Source organism: Lampris incognitus, chromosome 8 (assembly GCF_029633865.1).
Source record: "Lampris incognitus isolate fLamInc1 chromosome 8, fLamInc1.hap2, whole genome shotgun sequence".
NCBI lineage: Eukaryota > Metazoa > Chordata > Actinopteri > Lampriformes > Lampridae > Lampris > Lampris incognitus.
Genome location: NC_079218.1, coordinates 29,667,880 through 29,694,617, shown reverse-complemented (window position 1 = coordinate 29,694,617; position 26,738 = coordinate 29,667,880). Strand labels below are relative to the sequence as shown.

General features: G+C 41.3%; 2 protein-coding genes across 2 annotated transcripts in view; one reads left to right on the top strand and one right to left on the bottom strand.

Annotated features, from left to right (window-relative positions):
• Positions 1-26,738, bottom strand: part of rb1 (retinoblastoma 1) — a 57,128-nt gene that overhangs the window by 13,602 nt on the left and 16,788 nt on the right. The window contains exons 18-19 of the mRNA XM_056284186.1: positions 7,101-7,216; positions 6,287-6,456 (exon numbers count right to left, since the gene is read on the bottom strand). Coding sequence (XP_056140161.1) covers positions 6,287-6,456; positions 7,101-7,216 — 286 coding nt within the window. The remainder of the gene's footprint in view (positions 1-6,286; positions 6,457-7,100; positions 7,217-26,738) is intronic.
• Positions 22,024-24,063, top strand: LOC130116273 (lysophosphatidic acid receptor 6-like). The gene has a single exon (XM_056284188.1). It carries the CDS (start codon positions 22,024-22,026, stop codon positions 23,092-23,094), a length of 1,071 nt encoding a protein of 356 aa, XP_056140163.1. The 3' UTR covers positions 23,095-24,063.

Sequence of the window (26,738 nt, the reverse complement as noted above, 5' to 3'; positions counted from 1 at the left end):
AACATAAAATAGCATAACATAAAACACATATCCATAATTTTTAAAAAGCAGCAAAAAACTTTCAAGACATCCATCCATGCATTATCTGAACCGCTTATCCTGCTCTCAGGGTTGCTGAAGCCTATTCCAGCAGTCATTGGGCGGCAGGCGGGGAGACACCTCACAGGGCTTGCTCGCTCGCTCACACACACACACACACACACACACACACACACACACACACACACACACACACACACACACACACACACACACACACACACACACACACACACACACACACACACACACACACCGATTCACCTGACTTACATGTCTTTGGACTGTGGGAGGAAAAAAAGTTAATCCCACTACTGTCTAATTCATTTAACTATACTCTTAGGGAAGGTAAGATCCCTCCCTCATGGAAAGAGGCTATCATTTCCGTTATTCCGAAGGAGGGTAAAGATAAAGAATATTGCAATAATTATAGACCTGTATCAATTTTAAACGTGGATTATAAACTTTACACCTCTATTATAGCTAAGAGAATGGAGAAATTCGTGCAGGAATTGATTGATGAGGATCAGACTGGCTTTATTAAGGAAAGGCAAACCCAAGATAATATAAGAAGGAGCTTACATGTCATACAGAGCATACAAAGGGAGGGTGAAAGTACAATTCTTGTAAGTATAGATGCCGAAAAAGCTTTCGATAGTGTGAATTGGGTATTTTTGTATAAGGTATTAGAAAAATTTGGATTTAATGAGGAATCGGTGAACTGCATTAGAACACTATACCATGAACCAATGGCAAGGATTAAAATAAATGGTAATTTGACAAAACGATTCAAACTTGAAAGGTCAACGAGGCAGGGTTGTTGCCTCTCTTCGAGTCTCTTTGCAATTTTTATAGAGCCATTAGCCCAGAAGATCAAACAGGACGAAGAAATTAAAGGGGTGACAATAGGAGGAGAGGAGCATAAGATTGGGTTATTTGCAGATGATGTATTAATCTATTTAAAACAACCTAATGAGTGCTTCCCAAAGCTAATTAGATTACTGGAGAACTATGGACACTACTCAGGTTATAAAATTAATGTCACCAAAACACAGATCCTATCAATAAATTACTCCCCATCACAGGAGATTAGGGAAACATTCAAACTTAAGTGGAATGCTAACTCAATAAAATATTTAGGCGTGAATGTAACTAAAGGGGTGGATAAGCTATATGAGGCAAATTACATAAAATTAAACCAGGAGATTAGAAGAGACTTGGAGAGATGGTCAATTACTAATCTGGACTTCAGGTCTAGAATAGAGACAATCAAGATGAATATATTACCAAGGCTTCTATATTTGTATCAATCCTTGTCGGTTATGATCCCACAAAAACCATTTGTAGAATGGGATAAGTGGATATCGAGGTTTATATGGTGTGGGAAGAAACCTCGAATTAGATATGAGACTCTGCAGCTCCCCAAAGACAGAGGAGGTTTGGCTTTACCAAGCCTTAAGGAATATTTCTTTGCCGCACAAATTAGACATTTGATATACTGTTGTAATGAAGAGTACATTGCCAAATGGAAGGGTATAGAAATAGGGATGAAAGACTACAAGGTCCAAAATCTAATAGCACACAAAGAACTATACGGCAAATTAAAAAAACAATTGGATCCGATCACCAAAACTACAGTTGAAACATGGAACATGATAGTTCAAAAATATAAACTGGAAAAAGAAACAAAGATTCTGAGTTGGTTTGCATTTGATCCAAGGTTCACACCCGGAATCAATGATAAGGGATTTAAGCAATGGATGAACAAGGGCATTACTGCAGTATGTACAATGGTTGAAAAGGGGGGGTGCAGAGTTTTGAAAAGTTAAGGAATAAATTTGGATTGGATGAATATGAAAAATATCTGTATCTACAAATAAAGGATTATTACGAGAAGGAGGTAAAAACAGACACAACAAATGAAGTTATTGAGGTATTTATGAATGCCTATAGAAGAAAAAAATGTCGAGTAATTTCAGCCCTGTACAAAGGTCTGATGTCATGTAAAAAGAACTCTTCTTTGTATATCAAAGAAAAGTGGGAACGAGAACTCAGGGAAAAAATAACTGACGAGGAATGGTACAATATGTGTAAAACACAGTGCACGACCACTAGCTCCAGGATCTGGAGAATATTCTGCTGGAAGAACATAATTTGATTTTTCATAACTCCAAAGATCAGAGGGAAATTGGTATCTAGCCAGCAACCATGCTGGAGGCTTTGTGGACACATGGATGTAGACCATTCACATATATTTTGGTCTTGTCAAAAGATGGAAGGATACTGGGATAAAATATGGTTGGGGCTGAAAAAAATAATAGACTATGAGATACCCAAATTCGGCAAGATACTTTATTTAGGAAATCTGACACAGGACACTGTAAACAAAGAAGATGAGTATCTTGTCAGAGTACTGCTATCAGCAAGCAAAAAAGCTATAACAAGATTATGGTACAAAGTGGAACCTCCGACCATGGAGCTGTGGATGTGCATTGTGGAAGAAGTGTTCATAATGGAAAGACTTACATATATTAAGGTTACAAGAGGCACAATTCAACGAAAAGTGGGAAAAATGGACTGACTTCAGGGCGCAAGAAGATGACACCACCAACAACACTGGACTGCAAGGACACTGATACAATGAGAATTGTAAAATAAATGTTATACCCTGACACTGTAACTGCAAAAAGAAAATCGTAATAAAATACAAGTTTAAAAAAAAAACTGACTGCTAGACCTCAGGCTCTATTTCAATATCGAGATCCTCAGACCGAGTCCTACGTAAATGATCAGAGGACGAGGGTCGCCATGTGAGGTGGGTGTTGTATAACTTTGAAATAGTACCTTTGAGGTAAGGATTAATATTAAGAATGGTGTCGACTATGGTGGAAGGAGGGATAGCAGGGAAGCCAGGTAAGCAACTGCGAATAAACTCTCGTATTTGCAAGTATCTGAAGAAATGGGTCCTCTGCAGGTTAAATGCCGTGGTTAACTGATCAAAGGATGCAAATATGCCATCAATGTAAAGATTCCTCACAGAAGCAATCTCATGGTCTGCCCAGGTTGCAAAAGCCCTATCAGTGACAGAGGGCGGAAACAGAGGGTTTGAGTGTACAGGGGATGAAAGAGGTATTGCCCAGAATCCGAAATGACGTCTGAATTGAGTCCAAATCTTGAGACAGTTTTTAACTATTATATTACTAGGGCATGATTGAGACAGCAATCCCAGGGGGAGGCACAAGAGGGACAACAGGGAGGAACAACTGCATTAGGCATCCTCAATCTACGACCACGGTGGGGGTTAACTGTTAGTATGACATCAGTGCAAAATACTGAGAATATTTGCAGCCCAATGGTAAAATAAAAAGCTGGGTAATGCAAGACCACCCAATTCTTTTGCCGTTTGTAGGACATCTTTATGAATCCTAGGATTGTTTTTGTTCCATATGAACTGAGAAATCAGTTCATAGGAAGAGTGGAGGTGACAAAGGCATTTGAGTTTAAATACTTGGGGTCAACTGTCCAAAGTAACGGGGAGTGCAATTCTTTTGGCGTTTGTAGGACATTACGAATCCTGGGATTTTTTTTTTTTTTTTTTGTTCCATATGAACTGAGAAATCAAACTATCAAGTGAGTGGAAAAAATACTTTGGGATAAAAACAGGTTTGCATTGACAGAGATATAGGAATTTAGGGAGCACATTCATTTTTATACAATTAATCCGGCCAGCAAGAGACAGAGGAAATAAGAGACCAGCAGTGGCAGTCTTGAGTCAGTCGAGAAAGTAGAGGGGAGAAATTACATTTAAACAAATCTGAATAGTTCCAAGATACACAGATACCCAGATATCCAAAACTTTCCAGAGATGTCTTAAATGACAATTTCGAAAGGGGGTAAGCTGTACCTGCAGCATTAATGGGCATGAGTTCAATTTTATGAAGATTTAACTTATAACCCAAAATTTGTCAAAATTCCTTCAACAAAGCAAATACTGGGGAGATAGATCTGTCTGGATCAGCGATAAAGAGTAAAAGGTCATCAGCGTACAAGGCCAGTTCATACTCATAGCTTCCCCTTGAGATGCCCTGCATCTAACTAGACCTGAGAGCAACCGACGTTGGTTCCATGGCAATGGTGAACAGTAGCGGAGAAAGTGGGCAGCCCTAATAAGTTCCACATTTAAGGGGAAAATAATCAGAATAATCACTGTTTGTGCGGACGAAAGCTAGAGGGGATGTATATAAAAGTTTAATCCGTGAAATAAATGTATTACCAAAACCAAACCGTTTTAGTGCATAAAACAGATAGGGCCAGTCCACACGGTCAAATGCCTTCTCGGCATCCATTGAAATGACCAATTCCGGGGAATCTGATGATGAATGTGAGTATAATATATCAAATAGCTGCCTGACATTATGAAAAGATTGTCTGTCCTTAACAATCCCCATTTGGTCTGTGGAAATAATAGTCATCAGGACAGACTCTCGACGTGTTGCCAGCATGTGGATGTGGGTATGTGTCCTTGTCACAGCACTAGCGCCTCCTCTGGTCGGTTGGGGCGCCTGTATGGGGGGGGGGAGTAACGGGGGGGAATAGCGTGATCCTCTCATGTGCTACGTCCTCCTGGTGAAACTCCTCCTCAGGTGAAAAGAAGCGGCTGGCGACATCACATGTATTGGAGGAGGTATGTGGTAGTCTGCAGCCCTCCCCGGCTCCGCAGAGGGGGTGGAGCAGTGACCAGGATGGCTCGGAAAAATAGGGTAATTGGCCAAGTACAATTGGGGAGAAAAAGGGAAAAATAAAAAAATTAAAAATAAAAAACCCCTCATATTACATGTATGGTTTACATTAGGGAAGCGCGGCAACACTAATTATGGCTAATACTGTCAGACAACATTTAGCCACATTGCCTTATTTAACGTCGCAAGTACAAAGACACTATTGTGCCACCCTTAATGAATTATACAGCCTACATTAAAACCCACTCCAGAGCGACTTCCATCTTGCAGCATTTGTAGGTGACTTTCTACCACTCTGAAGACTGAATTGTCGCTTTGCTTTGAAACTGCTCATTTGAATTTTCTGACTTTTACAGCTTTACACCAAATCAAACATCTCACTTAAAACGTAGTTTTTTGCTGTTAATTTCCATGTTTTTTTTCCACCAGGAGATCAAGTCAACTCAAGTCAATTTCATTTGTATAGCCCAATATCACAAATTAGACATCCACTTGCAAACTGACGATTAGTGGCAATAAACACATTTACTAGGAAAATTCACACACGTGTGCATGTGTGTGTAACTGCCAGCCAAAGCTAGTGTCTTCTCACTAAACACAACACTAAACACAACATACATCACATGCCATGAACCATTCCACACAGCCTCATTGTCATGACTCATATAATCATCACATCCTTAACTACAAGTAATCTATGATCATATCCTGGGATAGGCTCCTGAAAATAAGCCCCTTACCTTGCGTTCTCCGTCTGGTAGGCTATCCATTTTTGAAATTCCCCAGTTTTGAGAAATTCATTTATTATAAGATAATATGAATGAATGAATGAATGAATGAATGAATACTTCTGTAACATGTTAACGAAATTTATTTTGCTTTCGTGTGTGTGTGTGGGTTTGTTTATTTGCTGGCTACAGCAGCTGCTACTACATTCATGCCCGTTTTCTAACGGCTTAGCTTAAAACCTTTCCACTGAAAATGAATGGGCCAGTCATTTTTAGAATGGTAGAATACTAAAGTTTTATTTAAATTCAGTACCAGCAACATACATCTGGCCACTGAAAGGCACATCCTCAACCTTAGCAGGACAGATTCATATATTACCATAGGGATCTGTGCTGTTGAATGTGACATAATGGTGGTCGATGAAAGTTTTAATCTTATGACACTGATTTGACACATCTCACTGTAAGAAAACAGCTGAATAAATCCTTCACGTTTTTGGTATGTGGTGAGTTATTGGGCATACGAGTTGATGTGCTGACACGCTCCCCTAATTAATAGCCACAGTGACATGAAGGCAGCAGTGGCATGACTTTACTCGATCACAAGTTTGTATTAGATATATATTTTTAACGAATTATTGATCTACACAAACTAAATGTATTATCTGTTTGTCAATCATTGCAAATGTAACTGAGCAAAAAGATAAATGCTTAAGTTTTATTTGTTGTGTGCCAATGTGGAAGAAAACAAAAGGCAAGAGTAAAAAAAAGACATCTCACATTTTTTGTAGAAGAGGCTGAGAGAGTTGGATTTCGGGGGTCTGGGGGTCTGGCTGGCACCTTGCAAAACAGGCTGTATGAGACCCTGAGAAACCGATTGAGAGCCAGGTATGACAGACGGCTCAGAAGGAGGCAGGACACGAGTGTTTGGGCGCATAGGAGACAGATATCTGTAAAGAAAAAGAAGATCAAGATTAAATGAGCTATATTGATTACAATGGTAATACTAGCAGATATAATTATACAGTTAAAAAAACATGTAACACACAACAATATTCAGACATTATTATTATGTGTTACATGTTTTTGGTGTGTTGCATTGATTTTTTTTATCTTATGTAAAGTGTCTGTGTACCTTCAAAAGTACTATACAAATAGAATGTATTATTATGTTAAACAAAGAGAAGGATAGTCACTTTGGTGGATTTAAGATTATATGTCTATTATTTGGCAAATCTTTCTGCACCTTTTCCATGAAAATACTTCAAAACCTGAATATACAGTCAACATGTCTGTGAATGTTCTCATTCATCCAGGTCATGGTTATCCAAAGGTTGCACTTGATTAAATTCCTTTGGATACAGTCAACAAATTTATAGACCTATTATCCATCACCTTAAAACAGAATGAAACGCTCTAGTTATCATTTAGTGATTTAAGTACCCTATGGAAGAACTCTTCCCCTCCAATTTTACACTGGCTTTAAACCTCTACATTCACTTCACTAATTCAAACACATATGCATGGCAGAAAGTGACAGTGTGAGAGGTGAGAGATGGGTTTATTGTGTGATGGTGTGTGCCCCCAGACTTACAGGTCAGCTGCTGTGTGGTTGTGCTGCAGTGGCTGGTTAAAATTAGAGGGGATCTCCACCTGCTCCGCTTGGCCCTCCTCACACATCTGTTTCAGCAGCTCAAAAAGAGGGGAGCCCTGGGGACATACCAATATGACATTTGTAGAATTAGTTTTTTTAAATATGATTTATTCATAAGATTTTCAACATAAACAACAACATAACATGGCATAACATGAAATACATATCCATAATTTCTAAAAGAAAGCAACAAAAAACTTTCAAGACAAAACAAGACAATTTGGTGACAGTAACATACTATACATACTATGTACTTTTTATATGGGGAAAACAGGACTCAGCCAGGAGGTGCAAGATGCTGGTACAGTGCAGGGGGCGTACCTAGTCAGTGGGGACAGAATACAGTTGGAGGGACCTGACATGTCCCAGGAAGGGTTGCCAGATTTTATGAAATTGTCCATTCGAGCCATGAAGGGAGTGTTTAATTTTCTCCAACTTCACAAAGGATATGGCATCCTTATCCAATGGGTATGAGAGAGGGGATGAGGGCTCTTCCAGTGCATCGGAATAACACGCCTCACTAATAATGTGAGAAAAGCTATAAGTTCTGCAAAATAGGACGGAAATGAGTGGCCAGTGGGTAGGACACCAAACAGGGCTACTACGGGAGAGGGGTGGCTATAGACGTGATAGCTGAAAGGGAATCAAAAACCGGCTTCCAAAACAAGGACAGTGCGGGAAAAGCCCAGAACATGTGGATAAGGATTAGCTGGTCCTGAGGGACATTTATCACAGTTTGGATCAGTTCCAGGGTAGACGTGGGCTAGTTTGCTTTTAGACCAGTGCACTCTATGACCCACCTTATAAGGGTGGTTCATAGAGTAAAAACCCCATGACGGGTACAAACAGATGATGTGTGGACGTGCCTCAAAACTTACTGCCAGACCTCAGGCTCTATTTCAATATTAAGATCCTCAGACCAAGTCCTGCGTAAATGATCAGAGGACGAGGGTCGCCATGTGAGGAGAGTGTTGTATAACTTTGAAATAGTATCTTTGAGGTAAGGATTAATATTAAGAATGGTGTCGACTATGGTGGAAGGAGGGACAGCAGGGAAGCAATTGCGAATAAAGCCTCGGATTTGCAAGTATCTGAAGAAATGGCTCCTCTGCAGGTTAAATGCTCTGGTTAACTGATCAAAGGACGCAAATATGCCATCAATGTAAAGATTCCTCACGGAAGCATCTCATGGTCTGCCCAGGTTGCAAAAGCCCTATCAGTGACAGAGGGCGCAAACAGAGGGTTTGAGTGTACAGGGGATGAAAGAGGTATTGCCCAGAATCCGAAATGACGTCTGAATTGAGTCCAAATCTTGAGACAGTTTTTAACTATTATATTACTAGGGCATGATTGAGACAGCAATCCCAGGGGGAGGCACAAGAGGGACAAAAGGGAGGAGGAACTGCATTAAGCATCCTCAATCTGCAACCACATTGGGGGTTGACTGTTAGTATGACACCAGCTCAAAATACTGAGAATATTTGCAGCCCAATGGTAAAATAAAAAGCTGGGTAATGCAAGACCACCCAATTCTTTTGCCGTTTGTAGGACATCTTTATGAATCCTAGGATTGTTTTTGTTCCATATGAACTGAGAAATCAGTTCATAGGAAGAGTGGAGGTGACAAAGGCATTTGAGTTTAAATACTTGGGGTCAACTGTCCAAAGTAACGGGGAGTACAGTAGAGAGGTGAAGAAGAGAGTGCAGGCAGGGTGGAGTGGGTGGAGAAGTGTGTCAAGAGTGATTTGCGACAGAAGGGTACCAGCAAGAGTTAAAGGGAAGGTTTACAAGATGGTTGTGAGACCAGCTATGTTATATGGTTTGGAGACAGTGGCACTGACGAAAAGACAGGAGGCGGAGCTGGAGGTGGCAGAGTTGAAGATGCTAAGATTTTCACTGGGAGTAATGAAGAAGGACAGGATTAGGAACGATTATATTAGAGGGACCGCTCAGGTTGGACGGTTTGGAGACAAAGCAAGAGAGGCAAGATTGAGATGGCTTGGACATGTGCGGAGGAGAGATGCTGGTTATATTGGGAGAAGGATGCTGAATATGGAGCTGCCAGGGAAGAGGAGAAGAGGAAGGCCAAAGAGGAGGTTTATGGATGTGGTGAGGGAAGACATGCAGGTGGCTGGTGTGACAGAGGAAGACACAGAAGACAGGAAGAAATGGAAACGGATGATCCGCTGTTGCGACCCCTAACGGGAGCAGCCAAAAGTAATAGTAGTAGATGAACTGAGAAATCAAACTACCAAGTGAGTGGAAAACATACTTTGGGATAAAAGCAGGTATGCATTGACAGAGATATAGGAATTTGGGGGGCACATTCATTTTTATACAATTTATCCAGCCAGCAAGACAAAGAGGTAATAGAGACCAGCGGTGGAAGTCTTGAGTCAGTCAAGAAAGTAGAGGGGAAAAATTACATTTAAACAAATCTGAATAGTTCCAAGTTACACAGATACCTAGATATCTAAAGCTTTCCAGATTTGTCTTAAATTACAATTTCGAAAGGGGGTAAGCTGTACCTGCAGCATTAACGGGCATGAGTTCACTTTTTTGAAGATTTAAATTATAACCCAAAATTTGCCCAAACTCTTTCAACAAAGCAAACATTGGGTAGATAGATCTGTCTGGATCAGAGATAAAAAGTAAAAGGCCATCAGCGTACAAGGCCAGTTTATGCTCATAGCCTCCCCTTGAGATGCCCTGCATCTGACTAGACCTGAGCGCAACCACCAGTGGTTCCATGGCAATGGCAAACAGTAGCGGCGCAAGTGGGCTGCCCTAACGAGTTCCACATTTGAGGGGAAAATAATCAGAATAATCATTGTTTGTGCGGACGCAACCTAGAGGGGATGTATATAAAAGTTCATAAAATAAATGTATTACCAAAACCAAACCATTTTAGTGCATAAAACAGATAGGGACAGTCCCCACGGTCAAATGTCTTCTCGGCATCATTGAAATGACCAATTCCGGGGAATCTGAGGATGAAGGTGAGTATAATATATAAAATAACCGTCTGACGTTATGAAAAGAGTGTCCTTAACAATCCCCGTTTGGTCTGTCGAAATAATAGTCATCAGGACAGACTCTAGATGTGTTGCAGCATCTTAGCTAAAAGCTTGACATCTGCACAAAGCAGAGATGGGGCGATAATTACCGCAAAGTAGGGGAGCTTTATCCTTTTTTAGTTTATGAGAGATAACAGCATGACGCAATTTAGGAGGGAGTATGCCAGATTCTAATGAGTCATTAAACATATTTAGCATCAATGGGGATAATTTATCGGAAAATGTCTTAAAAAATTCGGCAGGGAAGCCATCGGGGCTTGGGTATTTCCCATTCTGCATCAGCATTAGAGCACTTTTGAGTTCACCAACTGTTAAAGGTTCATCCAACCCAGCAGATATTTTAGGATCTATGGAAGGGATGTCTAAAGACCTAAAAAAGTTTTCGTATTGGGTCTTATCAGATGTGCTCTTGGCTGTATTTAATGAAGCATAAAAGTCCCTGAATTAGTTGTTGATGATTTGAGGATTAATAGTTATTCCATCCGCAGTATTAATTCGGGCAAGATCACTGATGAAGATGATTGCCGAATTTGATGAGTAAGTAGTCTACTTGGTCTATCTCCAAATTCATGATAATTATGGCGTGTTTTTAGTAGTGATTCTGTTGCCTTATTAGAGGCCAGGATGTCAAATTCAGCCTTTTTCATTAGTAATTCTTTAAAAAGATCAGAGTCAGGTGAGTCTAGTCTGCAATTCTGATATAGCCTTGGACAGACTAATACTCTTTTCGAGGTAATCTTTCTCTGGTAAGCAACACATGATATGATTTCTCCTCGCAGGTAGGCTTTGCATGTCTCCCAAACTGTTGTAGCAGATATGGATGGACTAACATTAGTCAATGAATGTGTCAATGCTATTGCTAATAATATTGATAAAATCGGGATCAGTTAGTAGAAATTAATTAAAGCACCAAGCGGCTCATGACAAGGATCTGCCAGGAAGGGAGATGTCAACTATGACCATTGCATGGTCTGGTATTACTATACGGCTGTAAGAGCATGAACTAACAGAGGAGAGTAATTTGCTGTTGATGAGAAAAAAATCTATTCGGGAGAAAGAACGATGGACAGGGGAGAGAAGAAAGAGAACTGCTTGGCGCTAGGACTAAGAAAGCGCCAAACATGAGATGCATATTGCTCCAAAAACAGCTGGATGACTTTAGATGATTTAGATAGGGCAGAGGGCTTGTTAGATGAGCGGTCAAGTGAAGGATCGAGGCAGCAGTTAAAGTCTGCCCTGAGGATGAGCTGACAAGAATTTAAGTCAAGAAGAGAGAAGTTTTTGAAAAGGTCCTCATTGTTCCAGTTTGGACCATACACATTCGCCAAAGTCAGAGTGTTACCACAGATTTTCCCTGTAATTATAATAAAGCACCCGTTGGGGTCTGATATAACCTTGGGACTGACTTATGAATAAGAATTGCAGCCCCATGGGCCTTAGCGCCGTTTCACACCTGATAGTTCATTTCTAGTCTGCTTCCTTGGTTCGCACCAGATCCGAGAATGATACATCGTTTCGTTTTTCAGCTGGTTCGATTCCCTTTCACACCTGTTCGTTTGCTCTGGTCCGAATCAGTTGATGAGTTGGTGAAGCGAACCAAAATGCAGCCGCGCAAGCCACGTGAGAACGTTAATTTCACTCATTGGTCAGATGTGTCTGGGGCGGGAGCAATAACGTAGCTCCTAAACTGCTCTCCAATTGGTCCGAATTTTCATGCGGGAAAACTCGAAAGAAACTCCAGGAAGTAGAATAACAGACAACGCACTACAATTAATTTCGCAGTGATTTCACAATGGAGACGACTGCGTGGGTTGAATTTTGCGTTGGTCATCAGTTATTACATCGTTTGCATTTATCACTTTAGGCAAATGATACAGTTTGAAAATGAGTCGTGGCTGCGGCTGGCAAATAACGTTCTGATGCACTGGAGACATAAAAGGTGCATATCAGACACTTCATGTGCATCCCATAATGCACAGAGTAGCTGGCTACAGGAGATCGTTTCGTCCAAAAATGCGCGGCGCTTTCTGCAGTTGGATCGGTCTGAGGTCAGATCACGTTTTCACCACAAACGAACTGCATCAGAGTGCGTTTGGAAACGTACCGAGACCACCTTTTCAGAAAGGTCTCGGTCCGTTCGTTTGGTGCGCACCCGAGTATGACTGCTGCGTTCTCACCTCTCAAAACGAATCGCACCAAGGGGGTAAATGCTCCAGGGTTCGATTAAAATGGACCAAACAGCTCAGGTGTGAAAGCACCCTTACTTGAAAAAGAATGGTAAAGCTGACCTACCCACCCTCTGCGAAATTTATGGTGATCTGAAGGCTTGAGATGGGTTTCCTGTAGAAAGGCAGTTTTGGCATTTAAATGATTTAAATGGTTGAGGACTTTGATACGTTTCACAGGAGAATTCAGCCCTTTGACATTCCAGCTAATAAATCTTTAAGTGCCACTTGGTGGTGACAAGGTGTTAGAGCTTAACATTAAGTGATACTTTGGAGGTTTGGTCAAGTGTCTTTCCTTCATGTGTCCATCCCCATGACTCCCACCACCACCTGTAGTTTAGCAGGATTGAGACTAAGGGTATAGCACCTGACCGGGTTGAGCCCGCTGAGTTAAAGTAGCAGCACAAGTAAGACCAAAGAAACCATGAATAAAAAAAAAAACACAACAGAAAACCTAACTAACAAAACGTTAAATATACAACCCTCCCTCCACCCAACCCCTCCCCTTAACCCCAACCCTAACCCAGTTGCTGCAGAGAACAGCAACAAACAACACTCTGACACATTGATCAGCATACCTTAAACTTCCTAAATTCTATCGCTTTACTCCCACCTTATGTTGATAAACTTTTTAAAAAACAAGAGTTGAACCTTTTTAAACACCTCTAGCGAGACATAAAAGCATTTCCAACAAGCATATGCAGGATCTTTAAGTGCTGTAACCTTGCTATTATAATAACATGTTGAACATATAGCTTAAAGAAGGCTTAAAGACGGTACTGCGTCAGAACAGTGTGGAAATATGTAGTTATATGTTGTGTTCTTCCCCTCTACTTCCAGTTAGTCAGGCAAATAATGTGCTTTAAAAAAGATTATAGAATTACCAAAGCGAAGACAAAATTGGAAGGGAGATGACTGTTAGATCTATGTGAAGCATTAACAGCTGTCTTTCAACTCCCGTCGAAATAATAGTTAAAGTCCATTGCTCTCGTAACCTAATAAAGACAAATACATGACTAAATCATTAAAAGGAATACTGATTAAGAGAAATGCACAACTTGTCCTGAATGTTATTTGGTCAGCTATTTGGTAATTAATAAGAGAAGAAGAAATTAAGCCTCTGAGGCAAACAGGAGCCATGTCTTCTTCCCGTTAGGTAGGGTAATGCGCAGCTTGGTTCGGTAGAGAAGAGCCGGCTTATATCCACGCTTATACAGCTCAGTCATGAAGCTTTTGTACTTAGTGTTCTGCTTTAACACGTCCGGGCTGTAGTCATCATAAAAGCGGATCTTATGGCCGTTGTAGGTCAGATCACCTCATCTAGGAGCCTCAAGGATCACCAGGTAGGTATTTAACTTGGAAGCGGTGGAAGGATAGAATGACAGGTTGTGGCCTCCCTCCCGGTTTGGGTGCAAGGCTCCAGTGCACCTGCTCTAACTCACGGGGTGTAGCGAGGATTTCCGTACCGAAGACGTCAAGGTGAGAACCTTCTATCAATTCACGTAGACCTGCAATCTGGATGTTTTGGTGTCTACTGCATCCCTCGAGGTCTGCTAATTTAGCTTTGAGTTATTCGTTCTCTCCCTGCAAAGTGGTGCATAAGTTCCGAAGTTGTTGCATACGTTGGTTGACCTCATTAGCATCATCTTCCAAAGAGTTGATACGCTGCCCATGGTCTGCAACAACGGAATGCAATCCGTCCAGTTTGGATGCCAGACTCTATAGATGATTTGAAATCAGCCGCGAGAGCTATGGCTAATCTCATTCATAGTTATGCGAGCAGCCATGCTAGCAACTATGCTAGCAGACGAGGATTCCTTGTCTTTTTCCGACTGCTTCTCCCTTACTTTGGACATGGTTGTGTAGTCCTTATTGTTAGTAACAACTCATAAACCTATTGCACACAGTTTGTATTGAAAACGATGAGGTTTAAAAGGTAAATAAAAAATATGATAGCGGGAGCAAGCTGTACATGTCTACTCAGCACGCCTCATACCAGAAGTCCCACATATTCTCAAAAGGGCATCTAACACGCTTTCAGAGACTTGTTGATGGTGTGCCCCCCCTCCTCACAAATTGTTAGACAAGTATTCAAGAAATAAAATTTGAACAGTAGGAAAAAAAATAGCTAAAATGCTGCTATAAGGTCTGTTTTGCTTTTTCTGCACAGGATACATATGGTTGTGGAGCCTGATCGCAAATCAGCTTTTCGTTTTTGCTTTGTTTCTGTTGACATATATAAAATGTGTGCTCTCAACTGTATAAGTAAATCTTTATTTTTGTATTAACACACAGGCAAACTTCATGAGTACATAAGGGTAGTGTGACGGACAATGATAACAGCCAATGAAATGCGCTGAGATTGACATGTGGTCTGTGCGTATATAACAGTGCATCTGTCAATAAAGTTCCTTTCTACGTTGATTCCGGTAAGAACAGAACTGACGCCCCACTGTGCATTTATTCCTCCATAAAGTTAACATTTATTTCGGTCTCGCACTGGGTATGCACGCCAGAATCGCTGAACAATTCAACTCTGACAACCAAAGTTACCCAGAGATGGTTATCAAGCGATTTGCCACCGAGAGAAATATCGCAACGTACCGCATGTGTCGGTTAGCATGCTAGCACCATGAGTAGAAGGGTTGCCGAGTCAAAAAGCAGGGGTGAAAGACCCAGGATGGAAGGATCGAGTAACCGTTGGTCTCGACTAGTTTTTGATGGAGATGAAAAGAACTATGAACTGTGGGAGATGAAATTTTTGGGCCATTTTCGGTTACAAGGACTAAAGGACACTTTTTTTTCTAAATGTATTTCTGATTTTTCCCTTCTCCCAATTTAGCGGCCAATCGATCCCTATTTTAGTTCAAACACCCACCCTCGTACTGCCGGCGTTCGCCAACTGCATCTCTGGCCGGCAGTCTCGAAGGAGACGCCTCGTCACTTTTGTGACAAGGCGAATCCAGGCCGAACCACTGCTTTTCCCCCCACACACAGACGCATTCATGTGACGAACACAAGCCGACTCCACCCCCCTCTCGAAGACAGCGTTGCCAATTATTGTTGCTTCATCTAAAGGACACTATTTTAAATGAGCCTTTAAATGAACAGTAGATGGAGCGAAAAATGCCGAGGTATATGCGGAGCTAATCCAGTTTCTGGATGATAAAAGTTTGTCGCTGGTAATGCGGGAAGCAGCGGACAATGGGCGGAAAGCGCTGAAAATTCTAAGAGACTATTATGCAGGTAAAGGGAAGCCGCGGATAATTAGCTTGTATACATAACTGACTTCACTTCAAAAGTCGAGCACTGAGTGTGACTGAGTACGTTATGCGTGCAGAGACAGCCATCACTGCATTGAGAAACTGGTGAGACATTGAGTGATGGGCTGTTAGTAGCAATGATTTTGAAGGGACTACCAGAATCATTCAAACCGTTCGCTATTCATGTCATGCAAAGAGATGTGACAATGCCTTTTGCCGAATTCAAAACGAAACTATGGCGCTGCGAGGACACAGAAAATGCGTGCAATAGCACCCGACGACAACGTCATGAAGGCGCAAGTGCAGCCGAGGGCAAGACCCGCTCTGGCCTGAAAGGACACAAAACAATAGCATGTCAACGTAAGCAGTGGTGTAGTCGGTGCAAAAGCACCACACATCGGGACACAACCTGCAGACGGAGACAGCGGCAGGACGACGCGTGGCAAGTGTCCGAGGAGGCGAACAACAAGGCGTATGCATTCTTGACGAACGACGGGGACGCAGAGATCCAGCCAGGGCGTGGTGTCAAGATGAGAGGTCTGATGGTGGACACGGGAGCAACTTCACATATCATCACGGATATAGCAAAGTTCAAGAAATTCGACGACAGGTTCTAGGCCGAGACACACTGCGTGGAGTTGGCTGATGGCACAAGGAGCCACGAAATCACAGAGCGCAGAGGAGACGCGGAGGTGTGCTTGATCGACAGCAGAGGGCGACACCACAACATGACACTGAGATGGGCGTTCTACATCCCCCATACCCGCAGGACATCTTTTCTGTGAAAGCAGCTACTGCCAGTGGAGCGACCGTAATCTTCAGGAAAGGAAAGGATGTTCCACGAGACAGAGACAGTACACAATTCCACATTCATGAGCATAACAGACTATACTACTTGCACACAGTAAATGATGAATGCGATTACTAATGTAAAGCATGTTTTCATATACAGACATGGCATGAGATTCTAGGGCACTGTAATTACAATGATGTTCAGAAATTACAAAATGTTGTTGATGGTATGACAATCAAGGGCAAAGTAGACAAACCTATACTACATTGCAAAGTGTGCACTCAGGGAAAATATATCCAAACTAGGAATAGGGAGCCTGATGTGAAAGCCAAAGCAGCTCTAGAGTTGGTACACACAGCTCTAGCGGGACCAATAGACCCAGAATCCAGAGACGGGTATAGGTTTGCGTTATCAGTAATTGCGTTATCCCAGTAACTAGGCCTGAGGTGAACAGCCAAACACAGATGGGCGAGCCCAGCCATGAGCCTACACGATACCCTTCTAGAGTGAGGAAGAAACCAGGTTATTTAAGTGAATATGTATCTGATGAGGAGAGTGATGATCAGGTACTGATGAACATAAATTACTGTTACAGAATGATGTGTAATGTACCCCTAACATTCAAGGAAGCGGTAACCTCAACTAACTCAAAGGAATGGATAAATGCAATGGATGATGAAATGCAATCGCTCAGAGAAAATGACACATTTACCCTGACCAACTTACCTGAGGGTAAGAATACAGTGGGGGGTCGATGGGTGCATGCGATTAAGAACGATGTTGACAGATCTGACAAATACAAGGCACGGTATGTAGCTAAGGGATAGTCAAAAGATGGGTGTAGATTGATTGGGCAGCTGACGTAACTGACAGACGCAGCACAACTGGTTATTGTATAAGCCTAAATGAAAATGGTCTCTTTGGTTTCATGGAAAACCAAAAAGCAGCCCACTGTTGCACTGTCCACTTGTGAGGCAGTGTATATGGCGTTAGCCGCAACTACACAAGAGTGTATGTACCTAGAACAACTACTAGAAGGTATTGACGGATGTCAGTACGCACCACCTAAGGTCTACAAGGATAACCAAGGTGCAATAGCGTTAGCAAAGAATCCTGTAAGCAGACAGAGATGCAAGCACGTTGACATAAAGTATCACTTTGTAAGGTCAACTGTGAATGATGGAAAAATAAGTCTGGAGTATTGCCCAACAGACCAGATGGTAGCAGATGTGATGACGAAACCCGTAACAAAATTTAAATTGGTTAAGTTTGCAAAGTTTATGTTTGGAGAGTAACCATGCAAGTGAAAGGTTACATGATGCAAGGTAGAAAACCTTATGATGTTTTGAGTTAAGAAGATGAACAACATGAGAGCAAGTGGGGGTGTCGATATATATGAAATGTGTGCTCTCAATTGTAGAAGTTAATCTTTATTTTTGTATTAACACAGGCAAACTTCATGAGTACATACAGGTACTATGTGACGGACAATAATAACAGCCAATGAAATGCGCTGAGATTGACATGTGGTCTGTGCGTATATAACAGTGCATCTGTCAGTAAAGTTCCTCTTTCTACATTGATTCCAGTAAGAGAAGAACTGACGCCCCACTGTGTATTTATTCCTCCATAAAGTTAACATTTATTTTGGTCTCGCACTGGGTATGCACGCCAGAATCGCTGAACAATTCAACTCTGACAACAGTTTCATTATCAATTATCACCAAGTGTTACCACTAAGTCCTTTAATTATCTCCGTCAAATTATGAGTTTGGTCGCGCACACGCGTGTGTGTCTGCAGATATTTTTGCAAGCTACTGGACTTGCCTAAAACATTTTTGTGCACAGTTATGACTGTGTGATGAAGAACCTCTCATGGCTAGGGGGATTCAAAACCTTTGAAAAATGTTTGTTCTCTCTACCACCATTCCCTTTTCGCATTCGCTCTCTGGCTCATTCGCCCAATGCTGCTTTCTGTCGCTGCCCGATCTGAGTCAATTGGTGCGCATGAGCGACTCACATCTAAGGTTGAGTCATATCGGGCAGCGACAGTGTCAAAACCAAAACATTATGTACTCAGGCACGAGTCTTTAAAGTAAACGAAAAGTTGGGTCGCATTTTGCAAGCCAGCAAGTCATTCACTGCTGATCTCAGCACAGGAGAGCTGAAGGAACACTAGATGAACCAAAAATAATTCACTGCATTTACCTCACCACCAGGCAGAAGTGCTGCAGTCTCCAATGTTAAAACTCCGCTATAAAAATACATTTTCAAAAGAGTAGGATTAATTACAGTCACAGCTGGAAATCAATAGAACATTTCCCATGGCTGAGCTATGTTTTACTACTGTTGTTTTATGACAGTCAATCAGCAAGGCAGCCATTTGCCATGATTCATTTTATATCATGAAATCCGCAACGGTTAAACACATCACCCCACTCTTCCGAGCCGTCTCAGTTGCTGCTCCACCTCCTCTGCCGAGCCGGGGAGGGCTGCAGACTACCACATGACTCCACCAATACATGTGGAGTCGCCAGCCGCTTCTTTTCACCTGACAGTGAGGAGTTTAACCAGGGGGACATAGTGCATGGGAGGATCACGCTATTCCCGTCAGTTCCCCCTCCCCCCCGAACAGGCGCCTCGACCAACCAGAGAAGGCGCTAGTGCAGCAACAAAGACACACATCCACATCTGGCCTCCCACCCATAGACACAGCCAATTGCATCTGTAGGAACACCCGACCAAGCCAGAGTTAACACGGGGATTCGAACCGGTGATCCCCATTGGTAGGCAATAGAATAGACCACTACGCTACCCGGACACCCGCACATTTGAAGTCTTTCGATAAGGGCTTTGAAATTATGATAGCCTGATCTCTGTCATTTCATGTCAGACTTGGTCACTTTCATGCTAGTGTCTGCCTAGGAGTCTGTGCATCCACAGACAGACAGGCAAAACATTTTTTATTTTAGCTTAAGTGCTGAATATTAGGGCAGCACGGTGGCGCAGTGGTTAGCGCGGTCGCCTCACAGCAAAAAGGTTCTGGGTTATAGCCCCGGGATAGTCCAACCTTGGTGGGTCATCCCAGGTCGTCCTCTGTGGAGTTTGCATGTTCTCCCCGTGTCTGCATGGGTTTCCTCCGGGGGCTCCAATTTCCTCCCACAGTCCAAAGACATGTAAATCAGGTGAACTGGCCATACTAAATTGTCCCTTGGAATGAATGTGTGTGTGTGTGTGTGTGGGCCCTGTGATGGCCTGGCAGCCTGTCCAGGGTGTCTCCCTGCCTGCCACCCAATGACTGCTAGGATAGGCTCCAGCATCTCCGCGACCCTGAGAGCAGGATAAGCGGTTAAGGTAATGGATGGATGGACGCTGAATATTAGCCCCCCCCCCCCCGTTTCCCATTCAATCAACTTGAGCACTGTGCAAAAGTTTTCTAATGGCAGGAAAACAGGAAAAACACTGGTTATTCTATCCATGAGTAAGTGTATTACCCTTCTCCCGGCAGGTGGAAAAAAGGGGTGGTCTGTTGCCAAGTTCGAGTACATGCGTCTGGCAGAGATCAGCAATGAGTGCATTACTCTAGTTAGTTGTTTTATTTCTTAATCTGTTACCGCACTGTCTACCTTGACCACTCAATGCCAATGCCTATTTATCCTGGAGGAGGGATCCCTCCTCTGAAGCTTTCCCTGAGGTTTCTCCCACTATTTCATTGAAAGGTTTTTTTGTTTTTTCCCGCACCCGAATTGATGTTGTAATGATTGAGGGTGTCATCCATTGACATTTACTGTATCCACCTGTTCTTCACTCTGTGAATGCAAAGCCTGTAAGAAGCCCAATGCAAATGCAAACCACTTCCTTTTTACCCAAAGAAGGCAGCCATTCTTTGTTCTACAGTGACCAAATGCAATCACAAACACAATCATGAGTCTAGTTTGTGCCTGAGATGCACTTTAAAAGCACTGGGGAGCTGTGATGCAATTGGTATAATCTGACAACACAGACTAACTTTATTTTATATGCTGATGTCAGTTTTGTAAAATGCAGAGAAGTACAAGAAATTACTAGAATAAAAGAACAGTGAAAGCTCCAGCTGTGACAAACAGACATTTGAGTGGCTGTTGCAGCTAGAAAAGCGCTATATAAAATGCAACTTGATTGATTGATTGATTTTGAACACCTTTTAACTAAACCTTAAGTCATGATTTATTTCTCAATCCATACACTCATTCTTTTACTAATTTATTCTTGTTTAGTCTCAGTCTACTCTCCTACGGTGTTTTTTTTCACAATATGAATCTATCTAGTACGACTTTAATGCAAGTGTTGTCTGCTTTTACAGAACACTAGAGCATTGTTCATGTACACGTGAAAATAATTCTGTAAGAACAAAGGCATGCAACAAAATGGGGCACATGCATAAGAGCATGTACAGACAAAAATAAAATCCTGAGATGAGATGAGATGAGATGAGGCAAGGCAGTAGGAGGGGTTCGCTGACTCAGACCGAGAATCTACAGGTACAGACGTGCCATTATTTGAGCATTCCCCTTTTTCTCACTCTTGCTGCTCCGTCATCAACAACTTTCAATTCTACACTGGGGTATGGAGCAAAATAATGACATGTAATTCTGTATTCACTGCTACTTAGCCTATTTTTTAAAATAATTTGTACACTCTGTGAGGTTATGAGTCATTAACTAGGCACAGGAATATACTTGGACACTGAGAATAGTTTATGTCTATGTATATATTTAGGCCACTCCCTATGTCTTGTGATGACGTAAACAAGGAAGTGATGGGAGGACTTTTCCTGGTAAATACTCCACCCACTATCTCAGCAGTGATACGGTGCACTTTGGTTCACAGCCTCTGTCAAGCTGTCTGCTGAGGATCTATACTTTGCGGTAAGGCTGCTGCAGCCAAGTGAAACCCGTCTTAGCATAAAAAATAAAAAAAGAACACGAGGAGAACCATGACGTCTGGGGCATTTCCAGGAACAGATACTAAATGAAATGTGAAGAAAACAAACATCTGACGGCACACAAGGCTGAGACGAGACATATGATTTCACAGGGGCTTTTAGCCCTGAAAAGAAAGGACACAACTCAAGAAACTGCCACTGAACAAGGATTACTGAATACAGACGACCACATATGGGATTTCTAAATCACACAACAGCTGGGTACTTTAAATTACGATCAGAGGAACAACATTATGGATTGCTTGAAGACCTTAGATACCAATGCAGGTATTAATGGGAGTTGCAAATCTTTCTCAAGAATATCATATATTAAACAAGACATGTTAACTGAGAGTGCTCTTGATCGTTTTCGGAGACAGCTTTTTGCCTGACCTAAAGCAAAGTCAATATTTTCCATTGTTGAACTGGATTTTCTATGACTGATACAAGCAAATTACTCTCGCTATTATTCAAAATATAAATTAAACTGTACAGAACGCTTCATTTGTTATATATTCCAAAATCACCAACCCTCTCTAAAGATGAATAATAGCATCCTACACACGGCTAACGCCACTAAATTGGGCTTGAGCCAAGCACACATGAACTGCAACAACAGTGATGACTTCAAGTACACTTTGTACAGCACAGCCTTCAGCCTGGTCTTCATAGTTGGACTTCTCTTCAACATGGTTGCAATATATATTTTTGCATGTACATTAAAGCTGCGCAATGAGACCACAACATACATGATGAATCTAGTAGTTTCAGACTTGCTGTTTGTTCTCACGTTGCCTTTTCGAATATTCTACTTCATTAGGCGAGACTGGCCATTTGGCAGCGTGCTCTGCAAGCTCTCGGTTTCCCTATTCTACACCAACATGTACGGCAGCATCCTTTTCCTAACCTGCATCAGTGTGGACCGTTTCTTGGCTATTGTGCATCCGTTTCGGTCCCAGATAATTCGCACCAAGAGGAACGCCAAGCTAGCCTGCTGTACTGTGTGGTTGATAGTTTTGTCTGGTAGTCTGCCCACAGGGTTCCTTCTAGATACCACTTCCCCTAAAAATGCCAACTCCTCCTTCATGTACTGCTTTGAGAACTATTCAAACCAGCAGTGGCAATCCGAGCTGTCTAAGGTGGTGGTGTTTATGGAGACAGTGGGTTTTCTCATCCCACTGATGATAAATGTGTTCTGCTCTATAATGGTCCTCCAGACACTGAGGAAACCCCAAGCCATCAGCCGTGGAGGCCAACTCAACAAGACTAAGATCTTACGGATGATCATTGTGCATCTGCTCATCTTCTGCTTCTGTTTCATCCCCTATAATGTAAACCTCCTCTTCTATTCCCTGGTTCGCACCAAAGTTCTGACTGGCTGCCATGCGGACTCAGTGGTTAGGACCAACTACCCCGTGGCCCTGTGCATAGCAGTGACCAACTGCTGCTTTGATCCTGTGATTTACTACTTCACCTCAGAAACCATACAGAACTCCATCAAACGCAAGTCCATGGCACAGCACAACACAGTCAAGCTATGTAACAGACTAGAGACAGACCCCTTGCAGAGGACTGTGAGGGCCAAAGTCTTCAACAATGAGTCTACATTGTAACATCTTCTGTATTGAGTGATATGATTGCTAATGAAAGGAGTAATGCTGTTCAAACTAATGTGAGGGGGTAAATGGCAGCAGAGTGGCCTGTAGGACCTTATAAAATTGCTGTAGTCGCTGAGGAATCACTTGCCCTTTGACGGCACATTAGAATTAGAATTTTATATTTTAACCATTCAAGTTTGCAAATTCAAGGAAATTCACTTGGTGGGATGCAAACATGCATGTAATGTGACATCATTCAGTAAAATACGTAAGTTGAGTATGCAGAGAAAGAACTTTTGGGAATAAAAGGTCGCTTCTGTTGAAGTATCAAAGAGAGAGAGAGAGGCTTATTGTTATTTGAATTCTTCATAGAGGCTAATGACTTAGAATTAAGACTAATTTTGCAACTCATTCTTAAATAAATGAAAAAATAAACAAAGGGAAGTAAAAATATTCTAAGTCAAAAAGAATACTTTGCCTTAAATCACTTACATCAAGGTGAAAAGATAACCGCCTAAGAACCTACTCACTAATTACATGTCTGTAAATTGAAAGCCAATAGACATCACCTAGCTCAGTAAAAGGCAATGATTTAACTGTTAAAAAGGTGACATGACTTAGTTTATAATCAATCACAACACAGGGATTATGGGAAGACTCATACTATACTCCTTCCATTGAGCATCATACTTTAAAATGGATGGAGATGGGGATGAGTGGAATGACTTGTGGATGATATCCTGGTGCATGGTGTGACAAAATAGCTTGAGTGCAAACGAATATGCCTAATCACAAAACAATGTAACACCGTTCAGTATGAGACTGTGGTTTAAGCCTTTTAAGCCCAATGCTTTGGCGATGCTGAAAATGTATTGTAGCTTCTGCTTTTCAACAATGTGTGATGAATTTTATAGATACTTGTAGTTTTATGCACTTTAACTGAACATTTTCTACCACCAAACCCACACTCAAAAAAGTCAATAAACAAGACTGACTACTTTGAAATATAGTTGACCCCTGTTACATTTTCTTGAGTGAGGTATAGGGATAAAATGTTTTACAGTCAAAGGTGATTGTCAGTTGCTGACATGCCAATCCCTATGGGAGCCACCAAAATGTCTGACTCACACGTTTTTGTTACACAACTACTACCTAGACAGCAAACAACAGGCAGGAGATTGGGGTTGATTCATGTTTGATACCATGTATCAACAGAAAGTCAATCAATTTTTAATGCATGGTTGTTTGACGGATTTCAGGTGTAGCTTGTTAAGAGCACTGCTTAACAGTAACCAAGGGCCTCAATGGCTAGCCATGTGAGGAATATTTATGTATACACGCTTTAGCATACATATGTTCTTGACAAAATAGTACTCTGAGAAAAGCAAATTCCAGATTAATCAAAACACTTTGCAACTAGTTAGATTTTTTTGCTCACTCTTATTAGAAACTATTTTTACTATGTAAACACTAACACTTAATGGGATTTACTGTGAATAATGGCAGTCACATATCCGGGGTTTCTTGTGCATCCCCAGCATAAATTGAACACAGCATCTTGACAGATAATGCATGTGAATTATAGTGGAAACACAAGTACAATTTATTCCATCTCATAAGTACACTGTGTTGCAAGCAAGACCTAGCACTTCTACATTCTTGTTGAGACACTACCCTGAGGGTCCTCTTTGACGAGCGCACCATCCTCATGATCACTGTTCAGAGGAGAGGAATGATGAAACCTCAATAGGCAAGTAAGCACACACCTTGAGAGGGAAAGGTATGCAGACTACAGCTCAGTGACAACAGCAATGCATTCACGGGTAAATAATGCTAAAAAATAAATACTTCACGGGTAAATAATGCTAAAAAATAAATACTTAGATCAAATCGATTCTAGCACATCTTATTACATTCTGTGGTGTTTAGATGAAATTCAAGACAAAAGCAAACCCAACCTGTCCTGAGATGCTTAACTTGTGAATGAAATATAACTGGAGGCTTATTTCCATCTGAAAATTAACCTGAGATTTCAAAAATGAACACATTGACAGGGAAACCAGACTAATTCAACTGTAATTAAATATCATGAGTATAGTATGTGGTGTATATGAGATAAAATAATGTTAAATAGTAAATTATTCAAATTCCTACATTAAGATGCAGGTACATGTGGTCAGCGATTGTCGCCAGGTGCAGGTTATGAACAGCCAAAGCAACATTTTATAGAAATCTCCCTCTTGGTGGGTTATTAATCAGTGACATTTTGCAAGGTTCATCTCACAATTTCGTTCAAGGGGAAAATCAGCCAATTAACACAAAATAAAAGTGGAAAATGAATGTAGCCTTCAGCAGTCGTGTGAGAGTTATGAGCAGTTTTAGCGGGTCATAATCTGAACAAAGTCATACCTCAAGCCACATTTTTACACTGTTAAAAGCATTAAGATGCAATAAATGGTTTTGCCAATGCAGGCTAAAAAGTGCCAATCAATCCCTTCAAAACTGACTAAAAATAAGGCTTCCAGACTTTTTTTTTCAATAGTGAGCACACAGCATGCCAATATGTAGATTGGTGTATTATACCTGTGTTTATGTTTGACTGAGAGAGAGACAGAGAGACAGAGAGGCAGAGAGAGAGAGAGAGAGAGAGAGAGAGAGAGAGAGAGAGAGAGAGAGAGAGAGAGAGAGAGAGAGAAAGAGAGAGATGGAAAAAGAAAGAAAGGGGTATGACTAGTTTGTAAGCATACTATGTGGGTGTGAACAAATATATACATAAAGCATCATACAAACTCAACCTCCCACTCAACATCAGCAGCCTGGAAATTCAACTATGAAATCCTAATATCAGTGAGTGAACTTTTTCTACTAAAATATAATTTCTGTCTTGATTATTTTCATATTTTCCTAATTATACTGAGGACACTGAGTTTATCGTGTATGCAGCAGAAATATTTATGCAAAAAAATTTATCATGTTTATTTCCGACACAGGATACAATTAAATGATTTATGTAAGTTTGATGTTAATCGTCCGCTGAACTGAAGTACAACAGTAGTCTCTGGGTTAATGAAAACAGGCTTGTTAAGGACCAATCAAATCTAAGAATTAAATATAAATTGCTTGCCTTGAACAAACAATGAGGTTGATTGAAAAAAAAAAAACTGTATGGAAAAAAAACCCAATTTACTCAAAAGCATGAGGTAATGAAATTATGCTGACCGCTATGTTTGCCATAGACAGTATTTACGCCAACTTTATCCAAGCTGGTCGTAATTTTTTTAGAAACCGCATCACACAGCAGAAATGTTATTATTTGGCCAAACAATTCTGAAACAGTATAAAAAAGAAGAAACAAAAAAAAAAATTCTGAATCAAAGTTAGATTCTTATTAATGTTTTTTTTCCCTATCAAATATTAAACTGGCACTTTAGGTTAGAAATGATACAAAATGCTGAGTGAGTTGCAGGGAAATCCCCCCCCCCCCAAAAGTTCAGTAATTCCTGGTCACATCAAATTCAAAACATGTTCCTTTATGTAAATGGAGCTCCAAATTTTATAGTCCTTCAACATGAATCATGGATGAACTTTACAGATCTTAGTATGGCTTTCAGAGCTAAAGCAGCCATTTCTGGTAAAAAAAAAAAATCTCAATATTATAT

Bases quoted from the DNA above. Each gene is read 5' to 3' on its own strand.
- LOC130116273 (XM_056284188.1), top strand. From the start codon at position 22,024: ATGAATAATAGCATCCTACACACGGCTAACGCCACTAAATTGGGCTTG.